Source organism: Bipolaris maydis, assembly GCF_028858645.1.
Source record: "Bipolaris maydis strain C4 unplaced genomic scaffold PSV08scaffold_3, whole genome shotgun sequence".
In the NCBI taxonomy this organism is placed as follows: domain Eukaryota; kingdom Fungi; phylum Ascomycota; class Dothideomycetes; order Pleosporales; family Pleosporaceae; genus Bipolaris; species Bipolaris maydis.
This window is the reverse complement of record NW_027093859.1, coordinates 416,121-430,920: the sequence shown is the minus strand read 5'-3', so window position 1 is coordinate 430,920 and position 14,800 is coordinate 416,121. Positions and strand designations below refer to the sequence as shown.

Sequence of the window (14,800 nt, the reverse complement as noted above, 5' to 3'; positions counted from 1 at the left end):
CTTCTCTCTTCGAATTCGATATGCTTCCCTTTGCTGGGGCCTTGGGCGGGGGCTGAAAAGGGAAAAGTAGATGGGCCAATGCACGTCACTCGATTCGCGATTGCATATACTGACGTATGAGAATCGTAATTTTGCTGGTATTGATTATGTACGCATACGGATCCAGGCGGTGGGTGTGGGTGCCCAATTGCTCGGGTTGCTCGGGAAGGTTCTAGAGAGGGGAGGGCGGGATGTGTCGAGGGGTTAGGCTTGTTTGGGGGAATATGTATGTACATGCTCTATTGTAGAGTAGAGTAAAGGGTATTAGAGTATGGTAGTGTAGCCAAGAGTTCGATATAGTAGAAATAAATAGGTAGTCTTGTTGCACTTATTGCAGTCAGTACATTCATCGCATCTCCGTTTACGTGTCACCATATCTTACGGCGAAACTTCACTCTTTTTTTTTTTTCTTTCTTTTACACAATAGCATCTACATGCCTTGCAGCAGCAGCATCAGGCTTTCTGATCAGACCCACACAAGGCCTTGTAGCTATTCCCAAGTTCCCCAATTGGAACGCAACGGCATAGTGCAGATGCGGCGGATCAAGCCTAAACCCTATTTTTCTTTTTCTTTTTACGTTGCTGATTCAACTACTCAGTCTGGTTACTCTGACCCCGCACGGCTTCAAGATACGAAGATACGCGTGCTCGCTTGTACCCGATAGAGAAAGAAAACTATGGTATTGGCTACTTTTTCATCGTAGATACGAGTCTATAGTCAGCTTGTTTCGTTTCTCCTCGCTACTTCCCCAGCCAATCAGGGCTCTGAACCAAAAGTTCAACTCCACGGAGCAAGTAATGGTACTACGTATGCAAACATGCGCATTCTCTGACCATCAAGAAACAAAGAAAACCAAAAGAAAAAGAAGACAAGATAGGACATGCGCAAGCAATCAAGTTCGAAAATCACGATGCATCGATACTATCTCCATGCTCCCCTTTTCGCCTCCCATCCCCCCGCACTGATCCGCATTGGCTCCCCCAATCCAAGCCCCCCCGCAACTCTGTCCCCGCCTCTAATTCGACACTCCGCTCGCATCACAAACCCAAACCCCCAAACCCATGCTCTCATCCCCATCATTCTCCTTCATGCTTCCCCTCTCTCCCCTACACACAGCCCACCCCCTGGTACATCCAAGCCCCCGGCCTAACCTGGCCAGACGCAAAAGGCACCAGGGATGCGCCAGCGGAGAGAGGGGAGGGGGGGGGGAGGGGGAAACCACTTATGCTAGCTAGTTGCGTAAAAGCAGCAATGCATTGATCGGCGCTTTCCGCAAGCAGCCAAGATATGGTCGATATAGGGCGCATGCGCATGCACATGCACATGTCCATCTTGCCTAGTTGCACCCTTCTGTGAGAGGAGAAGGCGTATGCTCTGGGTTGGTCAGCGGAAGCTAGCGGACAGCGAGATGGAGCATTGAGCCCCGAGTCCGCACGTGTGTGCAGTGCTTGCTTGCTGCTCGTCCGACGCTTTTCTACTCATACTATTCTTATCGCTCGTCTATCGAGTCGCTGCTTTTCTTTTTCTTTTTTTTCTTTTTCGACAAGCAAGCGAGGATGCGGGTATGTAGACAGGACAGGCCTGCACACTTTCTGTTGATCTGTGCGTTTTTTTGGTCCACGCTACGGTACGGTCGATGGGGTGGGCGATGCAATGGGCCGGACTTGCTAGGTAGCAAGGCCATTGTTACCCTTAATTGGGGGCCAAGATTATACACACGGCTATCTTAGCATGATTATACATAATACAACAAGGATGTGTGCAGCGCACAGAGACAGAGAGAGAGAAGGCTTGTTGTCTAAGTGGTAGCATCATTTCCAACCCCCGCTCCTTTCTTTCTCCGCGTGTTTACAATCTGCCCCCGCTCTTGCCGCTTTGGGGTAAGGAGAAGAAGGAAGTTTGGGCGATTTGATTTGTTAGAGTTTAGCAAAATGCTTGTAGTTATAGAATCGTAATCTCCGTCTCGAGCGAGCGCGCGTGCGCGCGTCTGTGTGTATGTGTGCGCGTGCACTGCTGTTCGATCGGGCCCCGAGGGGCCCGGAAGACGGCATGGGTTAGGATGGACGTGGTTGAAAACTAATCAAACGATTTGATATTTACTCAGCTAATGGATGGTGATGGTGATGACGATGATGACGGCGGGTCAGGGGGGGGGGTTGTCATCTTCGTGGTTCTCGGACATTTGGGCGATTCAGGGTAAGGCGACGGCACGCTGCGGATATAACCAAAGGCTAAGGACGTCAGGCACGGGTCGGGGCTTGTGGTAAGTAAGCAGGGCGCGGGTTGTGTTGCATGCCCGTTGCCACTGTATTGATAGTATTAGTTTGCCATCTCCCCTGCTTTGGGCGTTGCAACTTGCAGTGGTAGCAAGGGAGATGCGGATGGATCAGCAATGTCATGTCTGTACACATCGATCGAAGTAGGCTGACCATTGCATACCGGCTACGTTTCTTTGCCAGTTCTGGGTGCTTACTTAGGTTTGTGTCATCTCAATCGTTTCAGATGGCGTAAACAACGGCCCGTATCATCTGTATACACATTTCCGCCGTGTGGTTTGCGTGCTCGGTACCTCTGCTTACTTACTGGGTAAGACCGGCATGCCCAGAAGAGGCGTTTCCGCAACCAAAAGGTTCAACCGGAAAGCCACATACACGTGCTTATCTAGATTTTACCCGTACACCGAGAGCTTGTCTCGGCGCCTCCTTCCAAACGGGCGGCGGTGTGCAACCGACACCAGTGATGCGATTCGCGCACCCGCTGTCATTCTGCTTGTTGCGATCACGAACGCATAACGAGAGATACTGCAAAAACTCTAAAAGTGCAGCGACGCTGGTCACCGGCCTCTTGGCGATATGCCCAGTCCTTAGATTCTTGCATATATTAAAACACTATGTTAGTCCTGTACGTACCATTCGGCATGCCGGTCGGCATAATCAGCCGCACAGAACCATAATGTACACACGTAGGTAGAAAAAAAACCAAAGTCCGAGCGAAAAACTCACCTTCATCTCACCACCTTCCTTACTATAGCCTGCCAATGAACTATATTATATTGAGGTAGTAATTCTCGGGCAAATCCATCAAACTTGCACCGCGGCCAAATTCTAAAATACATAGAGTAGCAGCAGTAGCAGCACCAAGTTACATGCATGGTAGTGCTCGCTCCCAAGTCAGATGCAAAGAAACCCAACAATCACGAACCCCTTCCTTCCAACCCTCTCCATATGCCGTCCACACACCCTTTACCTACACCATGGGGCTCAATCGCGCCGAAATCCAGACGTTACTTGCTCACTCCCCACACACACCTCTCTATACTACTCCCCCCTCCCCCACATGGCCAAACGGGGCGTGCATGCCAAGAGCCTTTGTTTAATTTGTGATATTGCATCCATATACTGTATCTGTGACAGTGACCACATGCTGTTTCATGAGACTAGGGGGGCCATGTGAGAAAGATGTCATTGTAAATTCCAGTCTTCCTTTTGATTTTCTCTTGCTGCTTTTAGCGGTCCTTGCACCTCGATCGGGGAGGTTAAAGTTACCAACATGCGTATGTGTGTGTGTGTGTGTGTGTGTGTGTGTGTGTGTGTGTGTGTGGATTGGCGCGCGGGACTAGTTTCAATGGGTTATATGGCAAAGGAGGAAGGTAAACGACCAACACCAAGCATTGTTTTGCATTCCTTCCCGATTGAGCTCTCGTGTTTTTTTTTACTTTAACCTTTATTTTTTTGCTTTTCTCCAACGTCCAAGGTTGACTTTGAGGAGAAGAAGAAGAAAAAAACACGGTGCCGAGTCAGATGTGTGGTGATCAGGAAAATTACTGCGTTTCTTCTTTTCTAGGAAGGTAGTACGACGACACGGCTTATCGGTGCGGAATGGGAGGCAAAAAATCGAAGGATGAAAGGTTAGCGCGATCGAAACCATCATGTCAAAATCGCAGAGCTTCTGTTTCCTTCTTCACTGGGATGAAAAAGACACGTTGAGCATGTACGTGCAGTGTGGTGGAAAGGGGAAATGGGCATAGTGATGATGTAATGCATTTGCAGTGGTAACAATGAAATAACAAAGAAATAAGCATCCGTATATTGTTCTGTCGCGTGACGGTAACGTCAACAAATGCTGTCTCATCTAGCTTACATGTTCTAGAAGCCTCGCTTGCAACGCAGAAGGACTGACCCAAGCACGTGTTCCTCCCGTACGAATAGATGAAGACGTTGCATTAGCCGATGAAGCTAGAAGCGACACACCAACGGCCCAGAACGAGTCTAAACGCCATCGCTCAAATGTCTAAATAGCCTTTAATAAACAATCCTGGGAATTGAGGACATTGTCCTGTCCAACTCTCAAAGCGTAACCACATGTCCAAAAACCCGTCGTCGAGCTAGGCAAGCATGGTGTGCAAGGACGAAAATGCGCGCCCTGATAAGGGAAAATGCAACATGCACAACACTGCATATACCCGGTGCGCGAGACCTGCGTCCCGGGTTTTGCTTGCCTTCTATCGTATTCGTCGAGATTGCAATGATCTGAATCCACGTCGACGGTACATTAATAGCACTTGTGATAATGCCCTTTGGGGGTATGTTAATGGTGGAACATGGTCGCTCCTAGACACATCCTGTTCCACTGCATCCCATTCCGCCATAACCAAGCGCCGGAGTCTTGAGGGATATGGCCCAGTTGGTCCATGTTAGATTGAGGCGTGGGTAGCCCATAAAGGACGTCAATGACCACATCTGGTGTCCGAGCAGAGGGAAGGATGAGGCGGTTTCTCGCTGCAGCAGATATTAACGATGCCACTAGCATCAAGCCGCAAGTTGGCATAGTAGTATGCTAGGTAAAAGCAGCAAGCACGTTATCCGTAACATGCGGCCAAGGAGACTCGCGTACGAGGCGCCGGGTAGAATGACAGTGTGCATGAAGCAGAACACCGACAGCGCTAGAGGAACGTATTGCCGGCGATTGGACTGGCCCATTTGCCCTTCTTTGCTGCGCGCATCTCAGCGTACAGAGCTGGATTGATCCCCTTTTTCTTACACCTCTTCAGTTCCGCCTCAGACAGCGTGCTGGTGTCAAAGTCACTTGCGCTCCATTTGCTGCTTCCACTAGATTTTGACGCAGATCGATCTCGTCCAACTTCCTCAAGTATCGAATGGAGCGAGCGATACCCCTCGCTTGGTGAAGTGGTGGATCCTGACAGCGTAAACGAGCTTGATGATCGGTTAATCGACGTTGTCTTTTCAATGACTAGACGACTAGGACTGGGAGAACTGTCTTGCATCTTATCAGACAGCTTGCGAGGCATCATTTTCCGGAACAGTGACTGAGGCGTGTGATGATCAAGACTTGCATATTCCAGAGGCGTTTCTACAGGCGTGGTTGACTGTCTTGAGCTGGAAATCGAAGAATGTGTTGATGATGCTTTGGATACGACACTAGGCGGTGGATTGGAGTACAAGTCATCTTTCATAGCATACCATTCCGAGCAAGGAGCCTCAGCTTCTGGAGGGTCATGGGCATCTTCGCTTTGGTCATCAGAAGTAGTCGTCGTCACTGAATTGATTGTTTCCAAAGAGGTTTGTCGCCGCAGATGCGGGGGCAGCTTCTTGTTGATCTTGAGTTCTCTCTTGTTGTTCCGATAAGAAACGAGCCCGCGCGGATGTCGGCGTGAGGCTGGTGGTTCAATGACAGGTGCCGGATCAGGTGATGTCCCATCTTTGGGTTCCGACACCAGAAGCGGATATGAGTATTTGCGAGCTAGATTTCGGGGCAATGGTGCGTCAACCGGATGAGACCGCAATGGATTAACACCGGATGCAGCGGATCCGTGAAGCGTGGGTTCATTGTATGCGTCACGATTGACTGAGGCTGCTTCATCTGGCGCTTTTGGGGGCAGTGGGGCTTCGTCTCCTTGCTCGTTGATGTCGTCAAATATGAACGAACGGTACTCTCTGCGCTGCTTCCGTGCTTCGAGAGCAGCTCTGGGTGAGCGACGAATCGGAGGAGGCAATGCATCGTCAATGTCCATTGCAGCACTCGAATGGGCGAATGATGGGTGAGGTTGCAACATGACCAATTGTGAAAAAGAAAGGAGACCCAACGCAAAAAATGCGCCGATTGCCAACTATTGAGTAGGTCCCGCTCAACCTCGCCAGGACGAGCAGCTATGACGCAGCTGTGCCTGCCAGAATCTCATGGCGTTGGCTAGCGCAAGTACAGGAACATGGCTGTACCTTGCATATAGTTCATGATGATAGATACCGGGCACCGAGACCAGGTATCGTCTGCTATTGAATAGGGATATCGACACCGCATCCGCAGCCTGTGTGCGGGGCATTATGTCGCGCCCGTTATATGTGCTTCCGGATGTGGATGGCAGCAATGAATACAAATAGAGGTGGACCGCCAGGTAAGTACATACTTACAGGTCGATTACGCGGGTGGCTAGGGCGTCGGCCGTTTCAAGCCGTTGCACTCAGGGCAGCCCGCCCAGCGGTGGCAGCGGTCACGTGACCGGCCCCTCCACCTCGACTCTCGGACGGGCCGTCACGTGCCCTGTCGACCCGCCGCAACATGTGTAGTGGCTGGCAATGGCATTGTGGGTGGATATACGAGAGTGTGTCAGGCCAAGCAGAGTGGGTGCTGGAGCTCGTTTCAAGTGTTGGGAGCGTGTCAGAGGCGGTTCCAAGGAGATGTTTCATGGCGGGCGGGCCCTGACAGGCCGGGAGAGGGGAGAGCATCCAGCCAACCGCACAGCGGAAACGGGCTAGACTGGCCGTCGGCGTCACCACCAACTCTAACCCCAACCAACCAACCACGACGACTACGACGATTTCTTGGGCGCTCCCTCCCCCCCCGTGCTTGAGCCTCACCTCACCGTTGCTGTCCTCGCGAACAGCATGTATGCAACGACCCTCCTCGCACCACTCCCGCCGCGCTGATCCCGTGCCCGCTCGCCATGAGCAACGACACGCCCACGCCCATCTCGGACGACGAAGTCGTGGCCCTTACAAAGGCCGCCTTCGAGCACTCCCGCCAGGACATCACCCAACGCGCCGCCGCAGAGGCGCCCCGCGAGTTGCAGCAGCAGCCCGGCATCACCATCGACCTGGGCCACAAGAACATTGCCCATCTACCAGACGAAGTCATCGATGTCATCCGCACAGAGATTGAGAGGTACATGCGATACACAACCCCGCCCTACCTTTGTCTTCGATAGGGGAAATGCTGACATGTCAGGCTCGCCCTCTCCCACAATCTCCTTGCCACCCTCCCCTCCCGCCTCATTGAATGCAGACGCCTCCGCTATCTCAATGTGCGCTACAATACCATGCGCGAAATCCCCGATGCCGTGTGTTGGCCCCCCCTTCTGGCATACACATGTCGCGACTAGACCGCTGACGCTTATCAGATTCTCGAGATGACCTCGCTGGAAATCCTCGACGTCAGTCGGAACAAGATCCGGTCTGTCCCCACAAAGATTGCCAACTTGACCTCGCTCAAGGTGCTGGCAATTGCAAAGAACAAGATTGAGGAACTGCCCGTATGTCTGGGAGAGATCAACAGCCTGCAGGTCCTCAAGCTCGATGGTAATCCACTGGTCTTTCCGCCGCCCGAAGTGTGCACCATCAAGGACAATGCCCCCTCGCCCGCAAACGAGAACGAACGAGATGCCGTCATAGCTACGCAGGTCAAGCGGTTTATGCGCCAACACATATCCAGAGAACGCCAGCGGGTTGAACTAGAAAGAGTGCGAGTCGAATCTTCAGGAGACGAGAGCTGGACCGAGAGCAACCCAGAAACCCCCCGGCCCTCGAAACGAGCAAACGGCGGACGCTTCCCGGTGCGACCCAGCTTAGGCAACATAGAGGGCTTCTCCGAACCCAAGCCTGACTCTCCCGGACATTCCATTCCACCCATACCAGCTCGTTCCCACTTTCGCGTTGCGTCTACGACAAGTAACGGTGCCAGTACTGGCATTACTGTTACCAAGAGGCCCCCGGTCGCCCCCTTAATCTTGACAAACGTAAACAACGAGCGCAACCGTAGCCAGAGCGAAGGCTCCGGCCCCTCGTCGCAGCGCCAGAAGCGTATGGGCATTTACACCAACAAGACGTCTGAGCTGGCATCAGTCAACGAGCTGCGACAAAGCAATCATTTCCGCGGCTTTAGTCAGGGTGTCCTGGTTCCTGCTAATGCTGCTTCAAACGGTTTCCCTGCATCTGGAGCCTACGAAGACACTGGCACCGTCCGATATCTCGCAAACCGTCCCCTGTCTGATGTCCGTGAACATCGACGTGGGTCACGTGCGCCTGATATTGTTGTTGAAGCGGCAAAAAACTTCCTCTATGCTATTTCCCAGCTCCACGATTGTGTCTCGCACATGGTGCGCTCAATTAAGCTGACAGCTAAGACCAAGGAAAGTTTGCGCCGCAAAGAAGACTTCTATCGCAGGTACTCAACTACCTATCTCAATATTCGAGCACTTAACGAGGTCCTACATAAGTTTGACACACTGGTCGAAGAGGACGAAGAAGAGGCGCAGAAGCTGTCGAGAAGTGTGTACATGTACGCGCTAAGGTGTCTCGACTCCTTCATGTCCATTACTCTTTCGGTCGCCGAGAATCGCATCGAGATTGCTCAAAATGCGAATGCACGTATCATGCGGACCTTTGTACTGCTCCAACAAGGAAGTTTGATCGAGATGAGGAATGCTTGTTCAATACTAGGTGCACAGTTCAGAGACACTTCTGCTGCAGCAACGAGACCCGCTGGTGCCGATAACCTTGCCACAGTACGCGCGCGGCCGTCGAGAGCTCGTCGCTTCCCGACATCACCACCACAACAGCGGAACGGATGGCAAATGCCCCCACCTGTCATTCTCCACAGCAACGAAAATAGCCGGTCAAACACCTTGACAAGCATTGGGGCCGCAACCCCTCGCTCAGGAGGCTCCTTTTCTACCACTGCGCCAGGCATGACACGATCCAATACGCTTACTAGTAGCTTTGATGAAACGGACGAAGACGCCCAGTTTGACAGAATCTATACAAAGCTCCGAAATGCATCTGAAGGCTGCAGAAACTCCATGGCTCAGATCACGCGCATGATGCGAGAGCAGTTTGATAGTCTGCGGCGTGATCTCGACTCTGAGGACCCTCGAATCAAGGCACTAGCGAACCTCATTGACAAGAGCAACGAAGTCCAACAAATGGCAAACCCTCTTGCAATTCGCCTATCACAGATGCAGCTCAAAGACAATTATACCCGGGATCAGCCTGAGTTTTGGCAGCAATGTATGGGTTTCGTCAAGGTATGTACAATCACGCCTACACAAGGCCAAGCTGTTAAGACTGGCAACTAACACAATCATTGCAGGCTTGGCAGGAACTCGCTGCAGCATACACCCAGCAGGGCAGAGAACACAAACTACTCACTAGCGAAGTCAAACAGCTCATGCGGCCGCTTCACAAGATGGTCAAAGAAGCCAGTCTGGCTATCAATGACAGTCCATGGTCACACCTTACCAGTAACAACATCGGTTTGATGGGTCCACCGAGCCTAGCGTCATTTACATCACGGACCCAACCACCCAAGGTTCTACATAAGCCCAATGGAACCATGTCGTCGAGTGGCGGACCATCGTTCCCTGGCCCAATCAACACGGCAATACCTGCAATGGCATCTGTCTTCTCTGGACAGCCTTACTCCACGGCGAGCTTCGGATCGCAGGGGTCGGGCGGGTATAGTACACCAGTTCCTGCGACGCCGTTGAGTGCTGCGTTGGGTGCGGCAGCTCAAGCAACCATCCCGAATACACCCAGGATGCCTTCACAAGGTTCCAACACACTCAACGTCTTTGAGCGTGCTGATCGCCTATTGAGTCAGACAAGCCGGCGCGTGTGATTATGCTCGATAAGGGTTGAGGGTGGATGCTGTCCTGCTCCAAATCACGGTAACTGCTAAATGTCCGCTCTTGGGCCGCAGCATACGGGAGTTCGCACATCCAGGTTTCACACCTAACATCAGTAAGCTATGTATACACTTCCTTTCTATTATGCTTTCCCTGCTTGCCTAAAACTGGTTTTCGGCTATCTGCACAATATTAGCGACGGCGTTTGTCCGGATTTCACTCCTTTTCTTGTTCTGTCTTACTGCGCATGGATAGCATCTTGCAAATTTGCATACCGGGGAACACGGCGTTTGAAGTTTTGTGTTTTTATTTCGTCGTTTGCATGTACTAGGCGTCTTTTTGCTTGATTGAATATGGGATTTTTTTTTTGGCGGGTGGGTTAGTTGGTGGGAATGGCAAAGCTGGATAGATGGGGGCACTGGTGGAGTTGACGTGATTGAATGGGCTATGCATGGGATGTGCATTTTAATGTTTTGTATGAAATGGCAGTAGTCATGGGGGTGCGTGGGTGGGACGTCGGACCATACGTATAGATTAAAAGAGGAATTGCTGGCATTTCTTCTTAATTAAAAGTCATGAATGGGTAGGGGGGTTATGGACTAGGAAGGAAAATAAGAACAGAGCAGACCATGCATGTGTGTGTTCTCTTTATCTATTGGTGTCGACAAGTGTCCATTGTCCTGATTTCTCTCCAAAAAGGGAAAATACGTGTCCAAAAAAGCAACTTCTCAATAAAACAATTGCTGCTTTCTTTGAAGTTGGGAGTCTCAGCTTCTGTCAACAGTGGCTTCATTTACTTTTGTTCTATGAGGGCCCTTGATTTGACTTTTTCTATCCGTTTGACGTACAGCATATCAGATTATTTTTCTCGAAAAAAAAAGAAACGATTCAAGACGCCCTCCTCCGATCTGGCAGGGCCAGATATCAAAAAGAGGCTTTACAGATAAAGTGCTGGTTCTAGTTGCAGAAAAGTAGACTGCAGCCGCACACCCACAGTCTCTTAGTAACGTGACTTTGTAGGGAACGCCTGTGTTCAGATGGGATGTATCCATAATTCTGTACAGTTCCGAATCCAGGATGAATTGCTTGGTATTATATCATATTTATTAATTTAGCGTACTTTGTGGAACCATCAGTATGGCACATCGAAGTGTGGAGTCCAGGCCGTAAAGTGGTGGATCACAGCCTGGACTGTCTAGTAGTATAATGGGTTAATGTACTATGACTGTGTGGTAGCGGCTCCACCAGTTGAGCAGTTGTTACGTAATGACTATGGGCGATTCACTTTGAGTGTCCACTGCCCTGGTTTGGTTGGTGATATTGAGTGACCGACGTGGTAGTTGCGTTGGCTTCAGTCAGGTTCTCAAAACTGATCATGCATGACAACAATGACCATTGTCCATCGGATCTTGCTAACATCTTGAAAGTGCACTGGTTTCTAGTGCAGACACCGAGTAAGTTTAGAGACGCACAAAGTTACCGGGTGTCTTGCATGTAAATTCCTCGCTGAGACATCCACTTTTGCCTTGCCCCAACCGAAAAAGGGGGTTCGTGCAGAGTGCTCTATCCCGAGACAGATGGCTGTGCAGAATCCAAACCATGTAAGACAAGGGTGTAAATATCTACACCCTGCGTAATTTTGAGGTTGGTGTTGGCGGAAGGAGAAGTGGCCTTTTGCACGCCGTGTAGCCTCGTGGTGCAGGATGTTTTCGGTCCAGCCACGCGTTCCACAGCATGACCGAAGCCGTACTTGATGACCAGTAGAGCATTAGAGCCGCGGGAAGGTTCTGACAGAGTGGACCAACCAAAAGCGAAACAAACAGCAGGGTTCGCCGGAGGACATTTGGCCATTTGGCACCACTCTCAACGGTGTTTTTCGAGGTGTAGATGTTTGCAAACATGATACCCGATGCAATGAACGGCAGGGCACCAGTTGGGTCTGGGAGAAGCAGATCCGGGAACCAGAGCATACCCTCTGTGGCCAGAGTTGGCTCAAACCAGTCGGTGGGAGTCACTCGTGCAACAACTTGGCCCGTTTCTGTCGTCATCCGCGTACTCTCGCCTCTAAAAATGGACATGGTCATACCCAACAATCCGTCCTGGGCGCCACATTTCTGGCGTATAGTCTCGGCCATGGCGAAAAAGATGGGTATCTGCGCCAATGTCCAACTGATCTGACCCGAGAGTGTGACATTCCACCTTTTGTCCAATGCTGATGTGACGTCCTTGACTTCCTTTTTGACTGTAACCAGTGCTTGCTGGGGCGACCGGAAATTACCCCGCTTCAAGATCTCGTCTCGCTTTTGGAAAGCAAGAGCTTGTCGCAACGGGTGAAGACCAATGTATCGTGCCATGAGAGCGCGCGCACGTGTTCCAGCGGTAGTGACAAGCAGACCGCGAGCGATAAATGCACTGAGAGGGATGGCGGCATACCAGGGGACAGCCGTGTGGATCAACGATATCATCTCGTGCGGAAGGTAGAGGATAGTATCAATGATGGGATCCTGCCGTGGTGTCGAAGCATGAAATGAGCGTGCCGAGGGACGACATGGCGAAGCTCTGGATACCAAAACGTTCCTCCGAAGTAATTGGCATGCTGGATGCCGTAGTGAGCAAGAGGATAGCATGGTAGTGTGATGTTTTCACGTCGCGGCATCACAAGAACATGTCGGACTCCCGAGACGAAGATGGCCCCACTACCACTAGCGCCAGGGTCCCATGCTCCCCGGGCCGGCGCCAGAAACCGTCATCCCACCGCATGAACAGCTGCCGGAACTCTCACCCTCCATGGATTGACAGTCCACTGCTCTGACCAATATGAGTGTGCTGCTCATCCTCCTGTCGCTATTTGTGCCTGCACTTGTTGCCGCTCTTTTTCTCTCCCAGACGCTACGCTTTGTTGCGGGACTAGTGGGACAGCATCTCCGTCGATCCTCCCGTACACGACGCGAGCTTTTACTGGCTAGGGTGGCAAGCGAAACAAAAGCCTATGAGGCCGACCTGAAAGACAAGAAGAAGGAGGATGACGACTGGGAACAGGTAGGGACTACGCCTCCAACAAGTGCAGTCAAGGTTGGCCAAACGAACAGCGACTGGGACGGCATCGTGGGCTTCTTTCACCCCTTCTGGTATGCATGACGAGCCTCAGAATATAGGAGCATAGTCGCTGATAGTTCATTTCCATAGCAATGCAGGTGGTGGCGGCGAACGAGTCCTTTGGGCTGCCATTCGAGCACACCAAAAGCGCTGGCCAAAGTCTACTTGTATCGTGTATACCGGCGACCACGATGTTGACAAGGCAGAGATACTCAAGCGAGTCAAGGATCGCTTCAACATCCAACTGTACCCGCCAACCGTCCACTTCCTTTACCTGACAACTCGCGACTGGGTGCTCGCAAGTAGATGGCCACGCTTCACTTTGCTAGGGCAGTCTCTTGGGTCATTGATTCTTGCCTACGATGCCTTCTCGCTCCTCGTTCCAGACATCTTCATAGATACCATGGGATACGCTTTTGCTCTCGGCCTCTCTTCATTCCTCTTTCCCACTGTCCCGACCGGCGCATACGTACATTACCCAACCATCTCGACCGACATGCTCGACTCGCTACAAGTGGGGGGACAGGGCGTTCATGCAGGGACTGGATCAGGATACCGTGGGCAAGCAAAGAAGATATATTGGGAACTATTCGCAAAGCTCTACAGCAAAGTCGGTAGCACCATCGATGTAGTCATGACCAACTCCACATGGACACAAGGTCACGTCAAATCGCTCTGGGGGCCATACCGCAACAAGCGAAGCAAGCAAACTGAGATCGATGTCGTCTTCCCACCTGTCGCAGTTGAAGAAGTCGCAGAAGCCGTCCAAGTCTCCGAGGCTAGTGAGAAGAACCGTGGCCCATACCTCCTCTACATTGCGCAATTCCGACCTGAGAAGAACCACCAACTCATCCTCGAGGCTTTTGCGTCATTTGTGCAATCCAAACCCAAAATTCCAGCATACCACAACGAGATCCCAAAGCTAGTGCTGATAGGCTCGGTGCGTAACTCGCACGATGATGCAAAACGAGTTTACCAGCTGCGACTTCTTGCGCACGAGTTGCACATCAAGGACAACGTAGAGTTCATATGCGATGCGCCATGGCCCCTCATGTTGGACTGGATGCGCAAATCTAGCGTGGGAGTCAATGCCATGTGGAACGAACATTTTGGCATTGGTGTGGTTGAATACCAGGCCGCGGGTATGATTTCTGTTGTCAACAATACCGGTGGCCCTAAGCTGGATATTGTCGTAGAAGTTGACGGAAAGCCTACAGGTAAGTTTTTGTATATGTGATATCAGAATTTTCGTAAGCAAGTTGAATGGTTGTTGACGCGAATTATACAGGCTTTCATGCTACCACTGCACAAGAGTATGCAGATGGCTTCCGCAAAGCCCTGACGCTGTCGCCACAGGAGACTTTGGATATGCGCCGCCGTGCGCGCAAGTCTGCTGAGCGCTTCACAGATAAAACGTTTGCCGATAAATGGACCAAGAACGCAGAGAATTTGGTCGCTCTACAGATTGAACGGACGTCCAAGTGAAGGAGTAAGCTACTCTGCCATCTTTCTACCTTTCCGCAGTCAGAAAAAAACAGGATGTGATTATGGCGTTCGTACTGGACCAAAACTTTTTTTTTTTTTGCATTCTTTCCTTCCTTTTTGATACCACACGTTAGAGTTAGCATTTGGCAAAGGTTGTACCATAGTTGCATGTTTGTTCAAGAGGAAACAAAAATACAGCATTCAATCGAAGCTTCATAAGTTCAATCATCACCTGTGCAACATGGCTCTATAAGACAAATGAT

General features: G+C 51.1%; 4 protein-coding genes across 4 annotated transcripts; 2 read left to right on the top strand and 2 right to left on the bottom strand.

The window, feature by feature from the left end:
• Positions 1 to 4,872: 4,872 nt before the first annotated feature.
• On the bottom strand, positions 4,873 to 6,071 carry PSV08DRAFT_359698 (uncharacterized protein; the record flags this gene model as incomplete). Its single annotated transcript, XM_014221259.2, has 1 exon — positions 4,873 to 6,071. One exon carries the CDS (start codon positions 6,069 to 6,071, stop codon positions 4,983 to 4,985), a length of 1,089 nt encoding a protein of 362 aa, XP_014076734.1. The 3' UTR covers positions 4,873 to 4,982.
• Positions 6,072 to 7,001: 930 nt separating this feature from the next.
• On the top strand, positions 7,002 to 10,033 carry PSV08DRAFT_385721 (RAM signaling pathway protein-domain-containing protein; the record flags this gene model as incomplete). Its single annotated transcript, XM_014221258.2, has 4 exons — positions 7,002 to 7,219; positions 7,283 to 7,394; positions 7,455 to 9,356; positions 9,422 to 10,033. 4 exons carry the CDS (start codon positions 7,002 to 7,004, stop codon positions 9,947 to 9,949), a joined length of 2,760 nt encoding a protein of 919 aa, XP_014076733.1. The 3' UTR covers positions 9,950 to 10,033.
• A 1,260-nt stretch (positions 10,034 to 11,293) lies between these two features.
• Positions 11,294 to 12,599, bottom strand: PSV08DRAFT_28742 (60Kd inner membrane protein-domain-containing protein). Its single transcript, XM_014221256.2, has one exon. The coding sequence runs from the start codon at positions 12,581 to 12,583 to the stop codon at positions 11,579 to 11,581; it is 1,005 nt and encodes a 334-aa protein (XP_014076731.1). The 5' UTR covers positions 12,584 to 12,599; the 3' UTR covers positions 11,294 to 11,578.
• Positions 12,600 to 12,704: 105 nt separating this feature from the next.
• On the top strand, positions 12,705 to 14,765 carry PSV08DRAFT_407771 (glycosyltransferase). Its single transcript, XM_014221255.2, has 3 exons — positions 12,705 to 13,084; positions 13,143 to 14,269; positions 14,341 to 14,765. Exons 1-3 carry the CDS (start codon positions 12,774 to 12,776, stop codon positions 14,535 to 14,537), a joined length of 1,635 nt encoding a protein of 544 aa, XP_014076730.1. The 5' UTR covers positions 12,705 to 12,773; the 3' UTR covers positions 14,538 to 14,765.
• Positions 14,766 to 14,800: the final 35 nt, after the last annotated feature.